Here is a 20,008-nt window from a genome sequence, read left to right on the forward strand (position 1 = left end):
AGGTGTTGTCAGGTGATCACGGATAATGACGCACGTCAAGTGTGAAACTAGTGACGCTCGAGTTGTCTGCCTGAACCTGCTCGGAGGCGTCACCTCATTTATGCAAATCTTCAGGGTGAGGTTTCCAGTTCACATCGATGGATAATTATGGCTTATAAGGATGATGCAACTAACTGAATGACTTCTCATGGACGATCTTGTACGGACAGGTTTGTCACATTAAAACTAGGTTAAAGCAGTTGGCTCTTGAAAATCTGAATTCTGAATCCTTGTCCACTTCTCCACCTTTAACCTGCTGTTTGGGTGTGTAAGGCTAGGACTAATGATTTTAGAGGTTTTTTAAAGCAAGGTCATTCCACGTCAATTTAGATGTAATGTGACGCTACTAGCTTACTAAAATGTGCGAGCCTGCTAACACAACAATGCAGGCCACAGGCAAATGTTGGTGTGTTCTATTTGATATCTCCTTCCTGGAATCGTGAGTGGAGAGGGGTTGGAGGTGTGTCGCTGGAGGAGAGCAGAGGCTTCAGTATGGAGGAGGCGTGGCCAAACAGCAGCTTGTTTTGGTTAAATGCTGATGCTCAAGGGCGACACACTACTGGATCAAAAAGTCACACTCTTACTTTGAATTTGGACGTTTGGTGAACGTTTTTTTTTTTTTTTACCCATAATGCATACAAAAAAAAGTGTAGTTATTTTCATTGTTCGCAGATTGTGCTCTCAAGATCTGCACAGAAGTAATTTATAAATTTGACTGTTCAGATTCGTATTAATTCAAGTCTGTTTTTCATTTCCAGGCAGGCAGCCTCACAGTAACACACGAGCTGTGTAAACACACACACACACACACACACACACACACACACACACACACACACACACACACACACACACACACACACACACACACACACACACACACACACACACACACACACACACACACACACACACACACACACACACACACACACACACACACACACACACGCACACGCAGAGAGTCACAGCAGAGCGGGGAATTGAAAAGGTGTTAAACATGCAAACAGTGATTGCTTCATCAGCGTAAGAGGCAGAACAAGAGAGCAGATGTTTAATGAATAGATGCTGAGAGTGCGCTCAATATGAATGAATGAGAAACAAGAGCGGCTCTCTTTGTAACTGCTCATGGAGGGCGTCTCCACGTGATAATGACATACAGTCACTGCTGAGGTATCAGTTGGTAATTCGAAACATTCTGTGATGTGGCCGACGTGTGTTCAACCTCAATGTGCTCTCAATCACAACAATGTCTCAGAGGGCGGTCGAAACACTTTCTCCAGCTCCTAAAGCAGAAGACTTAGAAGATGCAACAGCAAGATCTTCTACAGTTGTATCCTCTTTGTTTTGCTTGTTTTCAACATTACCAAAGTGGTAGTCAGACGCCCTATTCAGACCGCCGTCTCAGGCCGCGATCTTTACGCCCCCGTGATGTTTCGCCTACAATCTGAATGTTGTAATGGTTGGACAAAGCCATCCTACCTCTGTACCGTCTTTAACTGAGGGGAGACAGAGGCGAGACTGTTTCAGCAGAGCCAGCGGAGGAGCGCAGCGCTGTGTGTGTGTGTGTGTGTGTGTGTGTGTGTGTGTGTGCATGTCTGACTGTATGTGTATGTGGAGCACTTTGAATTCATGTTGCCTTTCAGCACTGGGGCAAAGACTGAGACACCAATACAATGCCAAGGCTCCGAGCACGGTTACATCTTGTACACACCTCTTCCAACCAAGCCAGGGCCAAAGAAGTGGCTGGGTGGTCGTGTCCTGTTTTCATGTCTACACTACAAAAATGTAGGGGGTAAAAATACAACTGTCTGACATATTCAGGCTAATATGTTGATTATGCACGCTTCAGATTTTATAAGAAGGTACTTAGTTTGGTTGCACGTCAAACACGCCCAGCGGAGCCGCACCCATCTCTGGTAAGTTCAGAATTAACCACAAAAATATCAAACCAGTGAAGACGCCTCAAAGCCCATTTCACAACAAAGGAAAACTGCAAGGAGTAGGTGGTTCACTTCTAATCATTTTAGTTTGTCCTTTTGCAAAAGCCCTCGAGTGCAGCTGTGAAGTCTGAGGGTAATAACATCAGGACTTACCCGTCTTTTGTGATTTTGTACATTAGGTAGTGACTTGTATTCAACTGTACTCACCCATGACTTTCATGACTAATGCCACCAGTTCATTAGACGTCCTTAAGACCACATTATTTATGCTAACCATGACCTTAAATTGCCGTATATGATTCAAATGTTCTATCCCTGAAGTTTCCTTCATAGAGAGAGCATGAAACAGGAAGTAGACTAAAGCTGTTCCTGCTGACAGTTACAGCTCAGGCAGGAAAACAAACTCTGTGGTGTCAGCAGTTAAAAGGAAGCTTTAGAAAACCACAACAGGATACAGTCAGAGAGACTCAGCATGGCAGCATCTAATCAATTCATTCACTAGAGGTTTTTAGGAAAACATTTTTTTACAGTGTACCCAGTAAATGATTAGAGCCGGGCTTAAGATTAAGAACATGTGATGTGTTTGATTTTTATATTTGAAATTTTCAGAATAATGTAAAATAATTGATACTTAAGTAAAAGATTCAGCATTTGTGCCAGGTATTTAAAGAAAAAGTATGTGTATAGTGTACACTTTAAGGAAAAAAGTTAAAATGTTGATAATAAAGTTTAACTTTGCGTATATGTTAGGACTGTCTGCATTAATTGTTGTTGCCACGTTACTTTACCTCAATTTGACTAACAAGCAGTTATATAAAATCCATGTTTTACAGAATTAATTAAAGGTCTGAAATTAATACATTTGGGTTTTTTTTTTTATTAAATTAATCTCATGCTATTTTGTCCAATCAGGCGCACCGTGGAAAAGCCTCCGCAGTGTCTTTAAATGTCTCATTTCCTTCAAAAAAGAAATTTCAGGACAGCTCAGGTGATGAGTCAAAAGAAATATCCATCTTGTGTCAAACATTTAAGTTTTTTACCGTCCTTTTAGCCGTTTTCATTTAGATTGAAGCCCTGGTATAATTGTATGGTAAATGAGAAAAGGACCATTTTCAGCATTTTTAGAATTTTGACTTTGATCTGAATTCAGTTTTAAAACTTAATCATGGACATTTCAGCATTGGCAGTAGCTCAGTCTGCACGGACTTGGGTTGGCAACTGAGGGTCTCCAGTTCCAGGCCCGGTGCAGACCACAGCATGCATGTTGGTCTGGCAGCTGGAGAGGTGCCAGAATTTCCCCTCAGGTTTAATAAAGTACGATAAGAATATTAAGCAGCTTCACAAAGATTGCAAACGCTTGCACAGTAGTTGCATGATTTTAACTGTATCGTCCCCGCCCGCTCACTCCTGGTGAATTTCTTTGAATGTAACACTACTACAGACATTGGTGGAAGCTTCACTATGTAATATAGTGAATGAGCTTTTCAGGCCTGCTGTTGGCCGGTACAGATGGTGACTGCAGCAGTAGATCGAGTGACAGGAGGATTACAGCTTGGACAGATGGCAGCAGTGGCAGTGCCAAGCAGAAGGCTACGGGGCTGAAGCCAGAGCAGGAAATACAGCAGGTGATCAGATAAATAGGGAGAAAACGACCTGCTGGTTTACGCTGACCCTTAAAGGTTAAGAAAAACATTGAAATATTGCCAGTATTTCAAAGAATGAAGGATGTTTGCTCCTCTTCAATTCTACTTATTTATCTTGCCCTGGTTCCAAAAGCTCTTGGTCAACTGTTTCCCCGTCTTTGGGAAATTATTTATTTACTAAATCAACATTCAGATTATATGCTTGTGTTTGATACTCCGATTACTTTCCTTTGTTTGTTTTATCATCCTGGGAGATTACGGGGGGGGGGGGGGGGGGGGGGTTCTGGTTGTCTGAAGCCCAGCATTTGATTCCTGCATCCTGTGATGATGTGGTTTCTAAATCCAGGTCATGATCTGATGACACAGCCTGCCTCAGTCTCTACCCGACTATATCTCAAACTGAAATAAACACAGGCGACCTATGAGCTTCAACGGACCAAAGATTAGAAAAAAAAAATTGAAAGAAGTATATTTCTTTCTAAGGAATCCCTCCGTATATATCATTGGTGTTTGTTGGGAGGATAGGAAGCATGGAATTCCAGCTTCCAGTTTGAAGTACAAACTTACCGAGCCTCTCAAGGCTCAGGTAAGAAATAAATAAAAAGCCATTTGTAAATCTTTTCACATGGTTAACAAATCTGTGCCCACAGATTGGGGTCACAGTATTGCAAACTGTGCGCATGGTTTAATAAACTGTGCGCACGGATTTGAATCACAAATCCAGACCCACAAATTGCACATCTGTGCGCACAGTTTTCAAATCCGTGGGCACGGATTGCAACATTTGGATCCAGATTTGCAATGCAAACCTGTGCGCACATATTAGAGATGTGACTTGTAAACTGTGGCATAAACTATGGGAATAAATTTGCAAATGTCATGTTTGTGTTGGAGGAGATTTCTATGTCGTTTTCTGTAAAATAACTTGCTTAGCTTTGTTATTAAAATGCCTGTCTTCAAACCAATTGGTGACATCACAGTTGCGTATCCACTATCAATACAAAAGAAGACTTAACCCTTTTTTTTAGAACACATATTCTGCCCAGGACTGAAAATAAGCTCTGTAGTTACACCCCCTTTATACTTTCATGCATACACATTGGTGTCATGGTTTTGTATCCATGGAAGAATTAAACAGTTCAAGCTTCACTTACATTTCTCTTCCTTACCTTCTACCCAGACTGCCAGGCATAACAGAGGTTTAACATCCCCATCTTGAACAGACTAGTGATTCGACAGCTGACAATAAGTGGACTTGTTAGATAAGGAAAAAGTCGTCCTTTATGCACTTCGATAAAAAGTTAGAATTGTCCTCGTCAGAAGTGCACAATATGATTCTACAGCACCTGTACCTTAAAGTAATGTATAGCTGCTGGCCACTGTTACGCACAACACTTCTGTTTAGTTACAATGAAGGTTTTCTGTGAGAGATGTAAAAATATCTCAAGTTTCAGTGTGACTCCAAAAGGTAAAGAGCAACCACTCACCTGCAGCATACATAACCGCAAGCATGATGGAGGAGATCCATGCGATCTCGCTGTAGGAGGCTCCAAAGATGACCTGGATGTCCTTGAAGAAGACCGTGATGGCCTTGGGGAAGGCGTACGAGAAGCCTATGGAGATGAAAGACGCTAACACCACAGGCCAACCCCAACCGCCGTCTGGTGGGGCCACGGGGGCGGGACCTGTGGCAGGGGGCGGCATCGCTGGCCCACCTCAAGACTGACTTTTCACTGCAACGACAGAAAAGAAGGGAGAGAATAAATAATTGATTTAGGCTTTAGACTCTTAAAGCGCTACAGAGGTACATTAACCAGAGCCTGGGCAGGTTTGTTTATAGGAAAATGTCACAGATCATTACTGGCAATATGAATCAGATCCTCATCAGCAGCTCCTATTGACAGTACACTGCAGCTTTGGGATTATAAAAGAGGTCAAAAGCTTCGTCCTTTCAGTCATTTACATGAACGCCTGCCAGCAGTCACCTGACATGTTAGAGAGAAGGACATACAAGAGGTCTGTATCCTGGAGAAGACGTGCAAACTCAGACACACACACACACACACACACACACACACACACACACACACACACACACAGATTCAATTAGCCATATCCGCTACCTGATAGAGCAGAACAGCCCCGCCCACTATTCACCTTGAGCCCCCCCTCCCCGCCCTCATACAGCAATGGAAAAGGGAAGAGGCTGTCAACTGGTGAAAAAGTAGACACAGTTTATAACCAGGCGCTGCTGTGTACAAAGCAAACATGCCCTTATTACATGTAGAAAACCAAGAGCAGCAATTGCCAGCACTCCACTCTGTTGATTACAAGCTAACCGAATTGGAGAAACACACACGGCGTGCGCACACACACACACACACACACACACACACACACACACACACACACACACACACACTTTATTTTTTGTATACGCATCAAAGGGCAGTCATTGTGTGTTAGCTCTGGCTAACCTCATTAGCAATCAACTTTCTAATCAGCCTGGAATAATTTGTGTTTGTTTTATAAGCTCAGAATTGTTTTTTCTACACGTATGAAGAACCAGCGGAAGAATCATAATCACTGTTTACAATCAACAAGTGTGTAATTATCTCAGATTAGCGACGCTATATGGTTGGGAAATTGTCGCTAACAGTGATTGCAAAAGCTAGTCGATATATGAAAGGCACTCCCACATGGTTATGTAAATATATGGGGGGGAAGAAGAAGACATCTTTTCTGGATTTTTTTCCACCATTCTGTACCTTCATGTATAATCAAAGTCTGGCCACTACAATTATGAATTGGCACATTTACAGACGAAGTATGTGTAGCTGTCTCAGCTTTAGCCTAGGCCTACCAGTCCCTATGTTAACATGACGGCCGCCACATTTCTCTGATGTCACATTCAGGATGGGAAGCTCAAATGCAGCTATAATGTTTACCTGCTGGAATCTTGTTTAACCAAAGTACAGACCAAGAATCTGGGAGAAAACTCCATCCTCTCTGTCTTCTGCGTGCTCCACTTTTCAGAAAATGTGTGCTCAAACAGGCCGTTTGGATATTTTCCCTTTGTGACATCACAAAGGGCAGTAACCCCTCCCCCAGGTGGGTGACAGGAGGTTTGAAAATGCAGCTTGTAGAGGGAGTAGCAAAGAGTAGCACAGCTGAAATCAGGCGGCATAAGTACTATTAGCCAATAGGATGTTTTGAAGCAAATCAGCTGGCCATCAGCTGATGAGGATTTCATGGGATCAGCTGTCATTATAGTAGAGTGTGACTCCATGGCCTGCCTGAACTAACACTACACTCAGTTTTTTTCAAACTTGAGCTTGCCTCTTGGTTGGATGGGGAAAAATGCTAACTTTATCTTGTGTCTAATGGAACACTAACATCTTTCCAAATGTTTTTTAAGCCATGGAGGTAACTGTCTGCAGTCTTAAAATTCCCTTTACGAGGTGGACTTTGATGGACATTTGAGAGAAACTTTTTCCTGATCCTTACTAGGGTGTGAAAAAGAAGAAGTTCCTGTCCATGCAAATGCAGCATCTATTTTTCCATTCACTGTAACACTGTGGTTTACAGCTTCAACGTGTATATATGTATATCGGTTCAAATCATCTCCTCCTGCAATCAAACACATGAAGAGAAAAAGAGCCACATACAAGATGAATCTGAGGTTCCAACAAGTTAGCTGAACTCATGCAGTGAATGGTCAGCTGGGCAGGCAGAAACCTGCACTCTGTTACAGCTGTACAGTATATTATGCAAATCGACTAACTCTTCTGCCAGAGTAGCACTCCCACAGATAACATCTTGCCCACGGCAGTACACGAGTCATGCTAAACAATTTACCTCGGCAGTATTACCTGCAGCCATACATATTTTCCCCATGTGATTTATCTCTTTAAACTATTCTCTGGACAGTTCTTGTCTGCAACAAAACATTTAACTTACTTGCGTGGAAGATACTACACATTTCTCTCCTTCCTCAGTCCTCATGAAAAAAATAAAAGATGTCGTGGTGGATGTAGTGTTATAAGTGCACAAGTATTATTATTTAATGATTATAATTGCCATGGAAACACCGGATGTTGCGTCAAAGACCGATACACAAGGATGCGGGAATTGCTAAATTATACTTAACATATTCTCTTCCTCAGGTCTGTTTCGCCCGTTCGTCTCCACTACGGTCAACGTGGAGTTTGATTTCAACAGGGATAGGGGGTGGAGTAGCAGAGAGAACTCCCATGATTCCCCGCTGGCCTTAATGTCATCTTTTGTTATTGTATTGATTGAGAGCCCCTTGGTGGCGGAATCTACATATTGTGCCTTTAAAGTATCCGCTTGCACTAAAGGAGACTTCTTGTAAAACAAACAAACAAATTACAAACCATGTTTTTTAATTGTCTAGAGATGAAGTTCATGTTATTATATTTGTTTAGTTTTTTATTAATCAATATTGGACACTAGTTTGAAATATAACGTTACATGCATTGAACTCTGGGAGCACAAGCCTCGTAAATCTGGTCTAAAACCAAACCTGTGTCTCACGTTCCATCGTGTAATGATTTCCTTTGCATTCAAGGTTGTGACTTCATGTCCTAAATGGTGCAAAGAAATCTTCTCTAAAATCTTGGGAAAATATTTTTTTTATATGCATGTCCAGGCAATTTGCTGCTTCAACTAGTCATTTGACATGAAGGCTCAATGATATATTTGCATCTGTGATTCAACATTGCATTTCGCATCAACCTGAGAGCATCTCTGTGGCAGCAATGACATCATGTGGAGAATCTTGTTTGCAAAAAGATGGTGCTACAGAGATGTTTTAATTCTGTTGCTGATCAATAGGAAAAAAACATGTTCATGTTAGCAGAAGGCTACGGTGGCTGGGAAGTTCAAACCAAAATGATAAAGTGTGAAAGACTTTTACAAAGCTTGAGACAAATTTACATTTTGGAAAACATTTTTACATTTTATAAAACAAAATTACAAAAGTAAAACATTCAACAGAGGACAGAAGAGATTTACATTTTAGAAAAGAAATTTACAAGCTGTGAAACACTTTCACGAGCGCTGAGACAAATTTACATTCAACAGAAAACTTTTACCAGTCCCGAAACTAATTTACAAACGACAGAATCTTGCCGGAACGGGAATGTACCAAATGCCAGAATTGATCTGGAAGTGAGTGGTCAAATAGTTGGCTTTGACGAGAGACTGCGCCTTAACTCGGGTGGGTTCCACAACACATCATTCAATCACCATATACTCCGTGTAACACACATAACGCAGACAGATGGCCAAAACCAACTATTCAACCACTCACTCAGTCACTTCCTGCATTGTGTACATTACCTTACCTGCATGATTCTGCCTTTTGTACATTTGTTTGGGGACTGGTAAAAGTTTTTTTGGTTCATGTAAATTTGTTGTCCAAAATGTAAATTTGTCTCAAGCTTTGCAAAAAAAAAGTCACACTTTGTAATTTTGATTTGCACTTCCCAGCCACCGTAGGAGTCTATATTGTAAAGCAGCAAGCTTCATTAATGAGCATCAAAGCGTCAGGAGGGAAATGGGCACTCTAGTCTTCAGAGTGTCTGTAAATGACCCGTGAACATCAGCTACCGACATCAATAAATAACATCCCTCTGGTCCCTTGTTGTGGCTCTCGCCTGATCGGGTTGCGGTGTTGACGAGGTTCACACACAGCGAGTTCTACTATAAGTGTCAACAGGAAGCAGTAAGTTGGATGACTCACTGCAGTGCCAAAAAGGACAAGCTGCTGGCCTTATAAACATGAATGTGTATTTCTATTTGCATATGGATAGTACTCAATCTGATAGTTGTGGTTGCAGCCTCTACTGCATATTCAAGACATTTGTTGCTTGTTTAACAACTATACTAAAGAGGGTTGCACAGACTGTGAAAATAGTGGCAATACTGATTCTTAAAAGAAGTTAACCGATTGCTGATACCAAAAACTTTTTTTTTATACATCCATAATTCCTTGTGCTTGTTTTTTTTAATTGAGATTTGATTTGATGTACAGTATTTAAATTGTGGCTAGAAGTCTCCTTCTTGTAATATTAACGGAACATGTCTTACAGAACAAACTGTCGATCTTTCCCTGAGACGGTGTAAGACTCCCACATTGACTCCTTCTGCCCAACCAAAAATATTTCTCTGAATCAGCAGTAAGGTATACTAGCTTGTCAGCATTAAATTGATCCAACACAACACAGACACAATGGCTACTGACATCAGTGCCTGCCAGGTTAGTTGCCGATGGGCCGATGTTTGTCATAGTGGCTGATAACAGCTGATACATCAGTGCATCAGAACTTAATTGTAACATACATTCATTAGCAAACACTTACTCTTCCAACTATTATCATAGCTAGAGAGTTTCGTAATTTTATAGTTGTAACGGGATGTGTCTTGTCGTGGCGGCTGCAATAACACAGCCGCCATGACAGACATGACATTTTTCGTTGCCGTGGAAACACCGGATGTTACATCAAAGAGCTCTACCTATGGAAGTGGGAACTGCTACTGAAAGTTGTCGTGCTGTTGCTCTATGTGCTGCTGTGATAAAAATGTTATGTAAATTATAATTGGTGACATTAGCTCTTAGCTCGTTGGTAAACACATTTTCTTCCTTGGGTCTGTTTCGTCATACGGTCAACTCGAAAGTTCGTTTTCATCAGAGGTGGGGGATGGAGTAGCAGAGAGAATCACTCCCATGATTCCCCACCAGCCTTGTCAATATATTGAGAGCCCCCTAGTGGTGGGATTTTGTTACTTCCTGTGTGATGGTGGTTACCCTTACATTAAAGGCGTTTTGGCATTGGAACATTGGTTTCGGTCATTCATCTGGCTTTAAGTGTTGAACTTAAAACTTAGAAAATATCTATAACACAGAACCAGCTTGGTGAATGGAAAAATAATATTCATTTTTATCCCTCATATTGACTCTCAAATCAAAGTTGGAGATTATGCCTTTTTTTTTACAGAGTTCCATACAGGGAGTCTAATCCATGCTAATCAGATTAGCGGCTGTCCGCAACAGCACTCAATGTAGATCCTGGTTTTGATTGATTGAACGTGATGACAAAGCACGATCGCGCTTCAGGACTCATAAGCGGCTTAAATTGATGCGCTTGAATGTGAATCTCCAAACTGAGGAAACAAAAAATGCAGCAAAAGAGACGGAAAGAGCAGAAAATGTAGTCAAGCTTGGTGGATTTGCTTTATGATCATCCATTTAAACACAGGAAGTCAAACAAACCAATGTCTCTGTTTAGTTATGACAATGTCAACACTTCCTAGTACTCTAGAGAGCCAGATACCCATCATGTGCGTTCTCTGCGTCGTCCTTCAACCTGACACCACTAACTGAAAGAGCAGCTGACAGACTGCGTTCACAGCCAGCTCTGAAAATATCAATGTGGTTTTTTAACAATAACCATTTGGTTTGTTGGGAGCCACATCATACCGATTAAATGGTGTACTTTCACTTTAAAATATTTGGTTCAAATCATCACCGAACAGCAAAAAAGTGGTTGAGGTATCCAGTAATAAGAAACTTAATTTACCATTTCTTCTACTCCAAAAGAAAAGGGGTCAATGTCTTGCAGAAAATCAGCATGCCAGCACCCCCTTGTTTCACCCCTAAACAGGGCTGGTGGGTATTTGGTGCATCACTTTCATACCTGATTAAGATCTTAAGTTTGACTCTGATTTCCTATCTTAAATAGTGTCTATACAGCCTGCTTCCTGCTGAAAACCTGCACATTTAGCAAAGCAGCAGCAGCAGCAGCTTCAGAACCCTGTGTTTGCAACACAGCATGTGGACAGGCACTGTACACTGAGTGTAGGTTACCAGTATATTGACTGAGCTGAATGCCCAACACTAATCACTTTAGGTGCATTGAAAACAGATTATTAAATAGTTTGTTAAATATGATCCAGTACACTACATGTGTAAACTCGCTGTATTGATTTAAGAGATAGCACATCTGTTGCTTCAGATGCGTTTCAGAAACACCTTCAATCCCAATTGAACTAGAAATGCACTAGAAGAAGGCATATCTTTTTGAGGTGTGTTTGGGGCCAAAAAGAAGAGGGGAAAGGGAGTGCAGGTCAGGCTGTATGAGAAAAGCAGAAAAAAGAAGCGACAATATGAAGTGTAACCAAAGTCTGTTTCCACTTCAGGTAGTGCTTGTTCCCTCCACAGTCTAGTTTAGAATCTTCACTTACATGATCATACTGTATGTCCCTGGTGGTAGAAAACAAGATTTCAAAACATACAACCTGGGGCTCCAACCAATCAGGTAAGAGGACCAAGGGGTTCAGCAGTCAATGACCCAATTAAACAGTCAATAAAACAGTATTGCAGTGACCGTAAATCATTTTTGCATACAGGTTTAAAAGTGCGCTAAACATATTAGGCTAATGGGTCCGTCTGAATTAGTCATTGGCTGCCGTTTCAAGATACAAAGAATAATGCACTTAAACCAATCACCGTGAGCGTGATCCCCTCCAGATGCATGCCAGCTACAGATGGTAACCTTACTTAAAGTATGCAGCAGGTCAGCTCTGTGCTACTACGGTTTAACAAGAGAAGTACTTTGAGCTTGATGCTAACATGCTGCTCACACTGACAATGCTAACATGCTAATCTTATTTCAGATTCCCCTGGTAGTATAGTAATTAATTAATCAACCGTAACCCTCAAATGTCCAACACACACTGAAGCAGCTAGAATACAAGTCATGTGCTCAAAAGCTTTTCAGGCCAGAGTAGTTCCCTGAACAAAGAACAGCATCAAATCAAAGCTTTTCAGAAGGCAGGCAGACTCATTGGTTAAAAAGAGCCACAGTTTTAAAAAAAAGGCTTGAACCATGGAGACAAATACACAGTAACATTATCCTTGTGTATTGTTTGGTCCAGTGTTCCCTGTGTGTACTTGAGATGTCCATTTTGCCTTCACCTTGGTGAGCTCACTGAAACAACAAGGCTGAGCACCATGGAGAAGGCGGGAGTCCACGAACCAAAATAGTGTTTCTCTAATCAAATCATCCAACTGGACAGAGTTCATCAGATTGGGTTACATAGTACTGGAAAGCAAGAGCGCAACTGTGTGTAGATGTGTGTGTGGATGGGAGTGCGCGTCTTTATGTCCTCCAAGGACATTACTTAGTACCCTGGCAGAAAGCCTAAAAAGACTGCATTCTTTGGACAGGCTAGGCATCTCAGGTTGAATTCACAATTAATTAATAACAGCCAAGCTGAGACCCCAGTGTTGCATTTCAGGGGAGGGAGGAGTAGTTTTATCAAGATTCCAAAATTTGGACTTCGATACTGGTAACGAGTTTAGGGGGGATACTGTCATGCTAATGTTATTACATAACATAATTTAGCAGTTCATCACCATCCTACTAGCCTGCTAGCTTACATGCTAGCCTGTGGTGTTTTGTACCTTAATGAGAGGTCTGAGTGTCTGTCACTGAGCTGCTTGGTGAGGTTTGAAGTGTTGCTAGTTGCTACGACACTGTTGTGTAGCATCTTTAGTATACAGGTCCGATAAGTCACAAGGTTCACCATAAGCTCTTCAGGCAAAGTAGTCCAGACAGGAGACTTCAACAAGATGCGTAGGTGTTTTCCCACAGAAGATGACTCGCTGTTGTGTTGTTGTCGGTAGTGGACATGTTGAGGCTTGATCGTGGCTGAGGCTCGTGCTGCATAAACATAAATGAGTAACTGCAGCATGTCTACTTGACCATTGACAGTCTATCTTGACTGCCTTTCCTTTACTGCCAACTAGTGGAGATACAGATAATTGATGATTTGGAATTCTCTCAGTCTGGTTCATCCTATCGCTGTTACTTACACACTTAACAGAGCTCCATTTGAAAAGGTACCAAACGTCTGGACATTCTAGTACCAAACCGTTTTGGATAAAAAGTACCGGAATTACAGTATGCAACACTAGTGTGTGTATCGTGGCAAGAGGATGGAGATAACTAGAATTCTACTCACACAGAGAGTTACAAGTCATTTGTAATCTACATTTTGGTTTAATGTTTGCAACTATGTTTCTTTTTCTGGAGACTCAATCCAACTTTGACATCTGAGCTGGAAACAGCCAGGGGCCTGACAAAGGAGATCACACTAAGTGGTCACGAGAAGCTGGTCATTAACCTGTTAGGCTAAGTTAACCCTATGAGCATGTTTACATACAAGCTGTAAAGCTCTGGTCTTGAAAAACGAAGCCAATGCAGAAGTGCAAAATCCTGCTGTTTGTTGGGTGTCAGCTTGAGGCTGGCTCCAGGAGCCCCAGAAGTCACATCCACTCCACAGCCAAAACAAGCCAGTTTTTACAGCAGAATTTAACATGTTTACAGCCTGGTACAAAATCAAAATAGGTCTGAGTAGTTATTGTCATCATTGGCACAAACTGTATGGGGGGGGGGGGCTCTTTTTTTTTTTATCCATAGTTAGGCATGTAGCTGACATGATTGACAGGTGGGCGCGATGTAATGGTTCGTCATAAGGCCTAAAACCCGCCTCAGCTCCAGCTCTCAGCCTGTCGTTAGGTTGACTGAAAGTTAGACTGAGACAGGATTTCCAGCATGGCGGCTGCTGCCAATGAGCCTCCGGCAGGAACAGATGGCTGACGCCACTCTGGCTTCGTCCATTAATATTTACAGTCTGTGTTCACATAACGATGGCCTGAGTTAGCTTCATATAACCTATCACCATCATGACTGAGTCTGGCTAATCTAGACCTAGCAGCCACAAATGCAGGAAGGGAAAAAAATAGCAGTCTGTGTAAAAGTGTAAGTTACTGTAATATCACTTTATCATCATTAGAGTGCATTAGATCTACATATAATATCTGTTCATTCCTTTGACTAAGGGACACTAACTAAGAACAGATAATTGAAAGTAAGCTTACTTTAAATCTTCTGAGGCTTCAGTGCTTTATTTAGTCTCTGTTGTAGGATGATAACTGTAAATCTTTTGTAACATCTTTCATGATCATATATTATAAATAAAAAATGTGACATAATAGATTAAGTTTTTGTCCACCCCCCTCCCTCCCTCCTCCCTGTTTTATTACATTTAGTCTAGCAGATAAAACTTAATTCAAACTTGAGTTTAATCGACTTAGAAATGAGTCGCCTAGGAATGTCACTAAAACCAAATACAGTTAGACTTTCTGGATCCTGTCTTTAGAGGCCATTAAAGCAGAACATAAAGACGGACAAAAGAACCATTGGATGACCAGGGACGAATAATTTGTCCCTTCCTTTTGCCTCACTAATTCAAGCTTTCTTTTCACTTCTCATTTGCCAAGGTACCTTGGTCCTTTTCCTTGTTTCACGAGAAGTCAAAAGGTTGTGCAGTGATCACTTCTGAATGGTTTCTTAATGTGGGCTTTTGTGTAGCCATGACCCGACGTGACCATTAATGAAGGACAGAGGAAGGTAAGCTGATTGACAGGTGCTTGGATGAAAACACGACTCAATCAGAGTTAGAGGGCAAGCAGACATTCCTATTTAACCTGTGTAAGATAAAAAAATATATATCTTTGCAAATACAGGATCCGGTTCTAAAATGTAATATGTGTTGAGACCTTGAACAGCATACGGATTCAATAGCTCCAGTTTAATGTATTTCTGATAAAAAGAGGCTTTAAGTCCTGTCACACTCTTCAAAGGGAAACATGACCTCTACAGTCAGTGACTGCCAGCATGAACCTGACTACCCCTTGCCCTCCCCCCACCACTCATGCCCCCACCCAACACTACAGGTCTCGTGGGACTTAAAGTTATGGCAACCTGAGATTAGCTCTAAGGTAACCTTCTACTACACTACTCACTTTGTCTTGTGAGTGGTTTATCATTAACCCATTAAGCAACTCTCAAAATGGTAACCGAACAATACATTCCAGTTATCAACTTGACATCTAATCACACTGCTGTGATCCAGTAAACACACCTTCCTTTGGTCTCCAGTACCAACAAACAGGAGAAATACCACAGAAACAATGGGTCCCTCTGAGAGCATGGTCTCTGTTCAGAAAGGCCACCGGGCAGGGGGTCTTCCCATAAAATATACTAAGACTATAATACCCTTTCTACTCAATTGTAAGCCCCTCTACTTTGAAGGCCTTCCCTGCAAATTCCTGGGGACAAACGTTGATTAAAAAACTTTCAAGTAGTCTGTTAAACATCCATTAAAAACTTTTAACGACTTAAACTGGATTTGAAACTTCTGCTGACGCAACCTGCAGAGATGCAGAATCGATGTGTTTACAATGCGATGTGGTACTGTAGGATTGGTACGAGACTATGGGATACAATAGGAAACAATACTTAACAGTACCATTATAGAATGTGAAACACTACGATACAATACACTTCAATGTCCCTGAAGGGGAACTGGTCTTCAGTTCTGCTGCACACAGAAAAAGCTAATGTATCCTTGGCAGCTTAGGATCATGACCTACCAAATGTTCAAAGGAAAATTACAGTCCCTTACAGATCATGAATCATCACCTACGTGGACACAACAGCATGCTTGGAAGTCATTCTATTTCCCTGTTTCCATGTGGGCTGCCAACACCCACATTCAACATCCAATCCAGAGCTCCCTCTGCTCCACTCCTCTAAATGCTTTGCGAAGGTCAGAGGCACTGATCTCTGTTCCATCTTTGTTCCAGCTTTTGATTGGACATCTTCAGATGCATTTGATCGGCAGGGGTTCGCTGCTCAATCAAAACCCTGTCAATCACCAATCAGCCACTCCTGACTGCTTTTGAAGAAGAGCTCACAGCTTTGACTTCTCAATGTCCAAATATATCTAAATGTATTGATGGGTAGTTCCATTTTACAGTTGAATGATCAACTCCTTAGCTCTTACTGCTGGTAAAACTATACAACAATGACGGTACTTCTAAATCACGTCTTACCTGCTTTGCTGTTCTGTTCTAATATTCCTTGTTACTAATCAGTTGACATGCGGAGCTTCTTGTTTCTGTCTACATTGTCACTTTAAACTGTCAAAGAAAGGTTAAAAATTGAGAATATTTCATCGACCCCCTCCATTACAAATGTAGTGAGTTTTGGAGGGAAATCTATTTGAATATATCTTCACACAACAGGAAGAGGGCGCTGTTCTTCTAGAGCAAACATCTAAGTATCACACAGTTTGTAGTGCATTATGTAACTTTTAAAAATGAACTGGACCATGTCTTTTTTAATTCTTTACAGGCAATTGTTAGGTTATACTCTTAGTTTGGAGTACAATACCTTGCTCTGTATCAGCTCATGTTGTTCGCAAGCAGCACATTTGTATCCATAACAAACTTCCCCCAGCGAACATGGAAAGCGGTCCTGATCTTGAAACCTGAGCCATACCTACAAAAAACTGTTCCTCCCCACATGATCCGAGAGGTCACTGCTTTTGAGGGAAACAAACTGTGTGGACTACCAAAGCATGTTCAGCTTACCTACAAACTGGATGTGCATGCAGGACAACAGGCTACTAAAATAAAAACAACAAGAGACTCTAAATTAAAAAGCAAACAAAACAAACCAACCAGGAAGAGATCTGATCCATATCGACTTTTGGCCAAGGGGCAGGATAAGAGAAGTGTAGGTCATCAAGAGAAACTTAAACCCAACTTTTAGCCAGAAAGCAGGAAAAAAGAAGTATCAGGAAAGTCTAATGCATCCTCATATTTCAATAGTCATAAATGTTCAAATCATACTCTTCAAGAAAACTGGATGACCCGTTTTAAAGGAGGACACTTTAGGATTTATTTTTATTAATCCATGGCATGAGTTTGATGTGAAGATTGATACCACTCCTATGTTGACACAGTAAACATGAGTTACTGCCAGCAGCAGGTTAGCTTAGATCCAGGAAGTGACTGCGCCTAGCAAAGAACAAATTGTCTGGTACATCCTCCTTTAGCCATAAATTAGCCAATCATTTTGACTCTTTAGTGTGTGTACACATTAAACAATGGAGACACAATGTGTGATCAGCTGAGCTATGTAGCAAGGAAGTTTTTTTATATATATACAGTAGGCCTACAGTTTTTGCTGCCCCTGGAACCAGGATAGCCTTTTCTTCTCCTTTCAGAAGAATGCTAAGCTAGGTTTCTCCTGTCAGCCCCCTAGTATTTTTTCCGCTGCAAGTCCGAGTGGGCTGATGTGAGAACGCAGCAGGATATTCTCCGGAGAATTCACCTCGAGCCAATCGAGGAGTGGGGAGTGACGTTTATATACTGTGACTGCTGCACGGTGCATATAGAGTGTATGTATGCGACCACCACGATCCCCATGCACGTAATTAAACGGCTGCATTACGTCATCTGTTTGTCAGTGGCATTGATATAAAGGCAAATACTCTCATTATCACATCGTATAGCAGACTTTTTTGCTTCGTCTGCTACTTCCGCATTTTGGTTTTTTTACATCACGTCTTACCTCACCTATTTGCTGACTCTTACTCTAAAATGTTAACTGTTGGCCATAGTGGCTGCTGTTAAGGTTAAATGCTCTTGAATAGCAACTAGTTGCAAGACAGGTGAATAAAAGCTGATCCCCCCTACCCCCCTATATAGAGAAAATCTGGCATGAAAATTCTGGTTTTCATTCTGGTTCAAGGCCTCGACAATGAACTGTCCAACCTGCATTATGATGCACGTTCCAAATGAAGCAGCACAATGTGATATGTGAAGTTATTTTTACAGCTCACCAGCTGACCAGGAGTGAAAAGCCCTTATCTGGTGCCAAACCTGCGTGTGGAAAAACTCATCTTCATAGTCTGGATGAAAATAGACCAACGGTGTGTGGGGAAAAAAATGCAAGTTGGACTTCCATCAGGGAAAAACTCGAGCTGACGAAGTGATGGGACAGCAGAGTGATTCCTCAGCACTGCAGGCTTATCATATGATGCTGCTGATGTAAGGATAGGGACCGGATGAAGCCAGTTTAAAAGCCCATGGCCTACATCGACTAAACCGGGCGCTCAGCGTGCAGACACAATGTTCACATTCCTGGTCTGTTTGTAAGTAAGATTCTTTCCCCTAAACAATTTCCTGTCATGCATTTTACGCATGCCAAGGATTTCCATCTCTCTCCAAAAGCCCCTGAACGCATCACAAAATGTACTGAAGCATCCAAAAAACGGGACACGCTCGCTTGCCTACGCCTTTCTCTCTCTATATTTCTCATTCATTGCAGCACATGCTCATCTCTGCATACCGCGAAAGCCCCCGTTAATCCTCCTGATCACCGGCAGCGGAGGCTCGTCTTTCAGCGCCGTCAGCGAGAAAACAGGCATTAAAAATGTTACTTTACCTTCGGAGGGAACGGAGATGTGTGTTGTGCGTGGGTTCCTGTAACACGCTTGCCCGCCTCGGTGACCTTGGCTCGGGGAAGATGCGTGTGTCTGTGTTGTGGAAGGCTCGATGTTTGAATTTCCTGAGTGAGCCGCTGCTTGACGTGGAGCTGCTCGGAGCTGCAGAGGGCGGCGCTGCCTCTGTGGCTATTTTAAAACCCGAGCAGCCTCCGAAGGATTGAAGGATAGACTCAGTCGTTCAACGCGCGTTGCTCGTTACCTCCACAGTTCCTTGTCCCTCCTCCTGGGCGCTGTAGTATTTGCATGAGGTCGGATGAGGCCCATGCATGAGATAAGCGCGCAGCCAGAGGCAGTTAGGCCTGTCTGATTGTCTGATATACCGTAGCGCTGTCAGAGCAGGAAGAAACACTCTGGTTTTCATCCAAAAGTCTGCTCTCAAAATGATACAAATAAGGAAATCCTCCCAGGTTTCACAGACTCTGAAGTTCACTATGTCTATGACACAATTTTAAGCCTTTAATAAAGGAGCTGATTACAGTATTGGAACGAGAGACACTGACAAACTCACTGTGGAAAGACCATGGGCGGTTCTAGGCAGGGGCCAACAGGGGCCAGTGCCCCTGTAACTCTGAGCTTGGTCCCCCCCTGTGGCCACCCCTCCAAAAGGAAGAGCCCCCCTCACACATACACAGTATTTGACTCAACAACCGGACTCAGAATTTAGTATTAAATACTGTTACTGAAACAAATATAAATCATGGTATTTAATGATGTGTGCTATTATTTGGCATAATATATATATTTTTAAAGCGACCATCTCTTTGTCTATTTTTCACCTGGGTTTAATGTTCCCCTCTGACAAAACAACTGGCCCCAGTTTGGCCCCCTCGTTAAAAATGGTCTAGAACCGCCACTGGTTAAAGCCATAGACTGTGTGGTTAAAGAACTAAAAGAACAGGAAATGACTGCTTTTAACATGTTTATTTCTGATGT

General features: G+C 41.9%; 1 protein-coding gene across 2 annotated transcripts in view; it reads right to left on the minus strand.

Annotated features, from left to right (window-relative positions):
- The window catches only part of LOC132956132 (monocarboxylate transporter 2-like), a 31,495-nt gene extending 12,050 nt beyond the window's left edge, over window positions 1-19,445 (minus strand). The window contains exons 1-2 of one of the 2 annotated variants that reach the window (XM_061029349.1): window positions 19,015-19,445; window positions 5,113-5,358 (exon numbers count right to left, since the gene is read on the minus strand). In XM_061029349.1, coding sequence (XP_060885332.1) covers window positions 5,113-5,329 — 217 coding nt within the window. In that variant the 5' untranslated portion in view covers window positions 5,330-5,358; window positions 19,015-19,445. Of the gene's footprint in view, window positions 1-5,112; window positions 5,740-19,014 lie in introns of those variants that run through there. The other variant, XM_061029350.1, reaches the window with a different exon arrangement.
- Window positions 19,446-20,008: the final 563 nt, after the last annotated feature.

This window comes from Labrus mixtus, chromosome 22 (assembly GCF_963584025.1).
Source record: "Labrus mixtus chromosome 22, fLabMix1.1, whole genome shotgun sequence".
Lineage (NCBI taxonomy): Eukaryota > Metazoa > Chordata > Actinopteri > Labriformes > Labridae > Labrus > Labrus mixtus.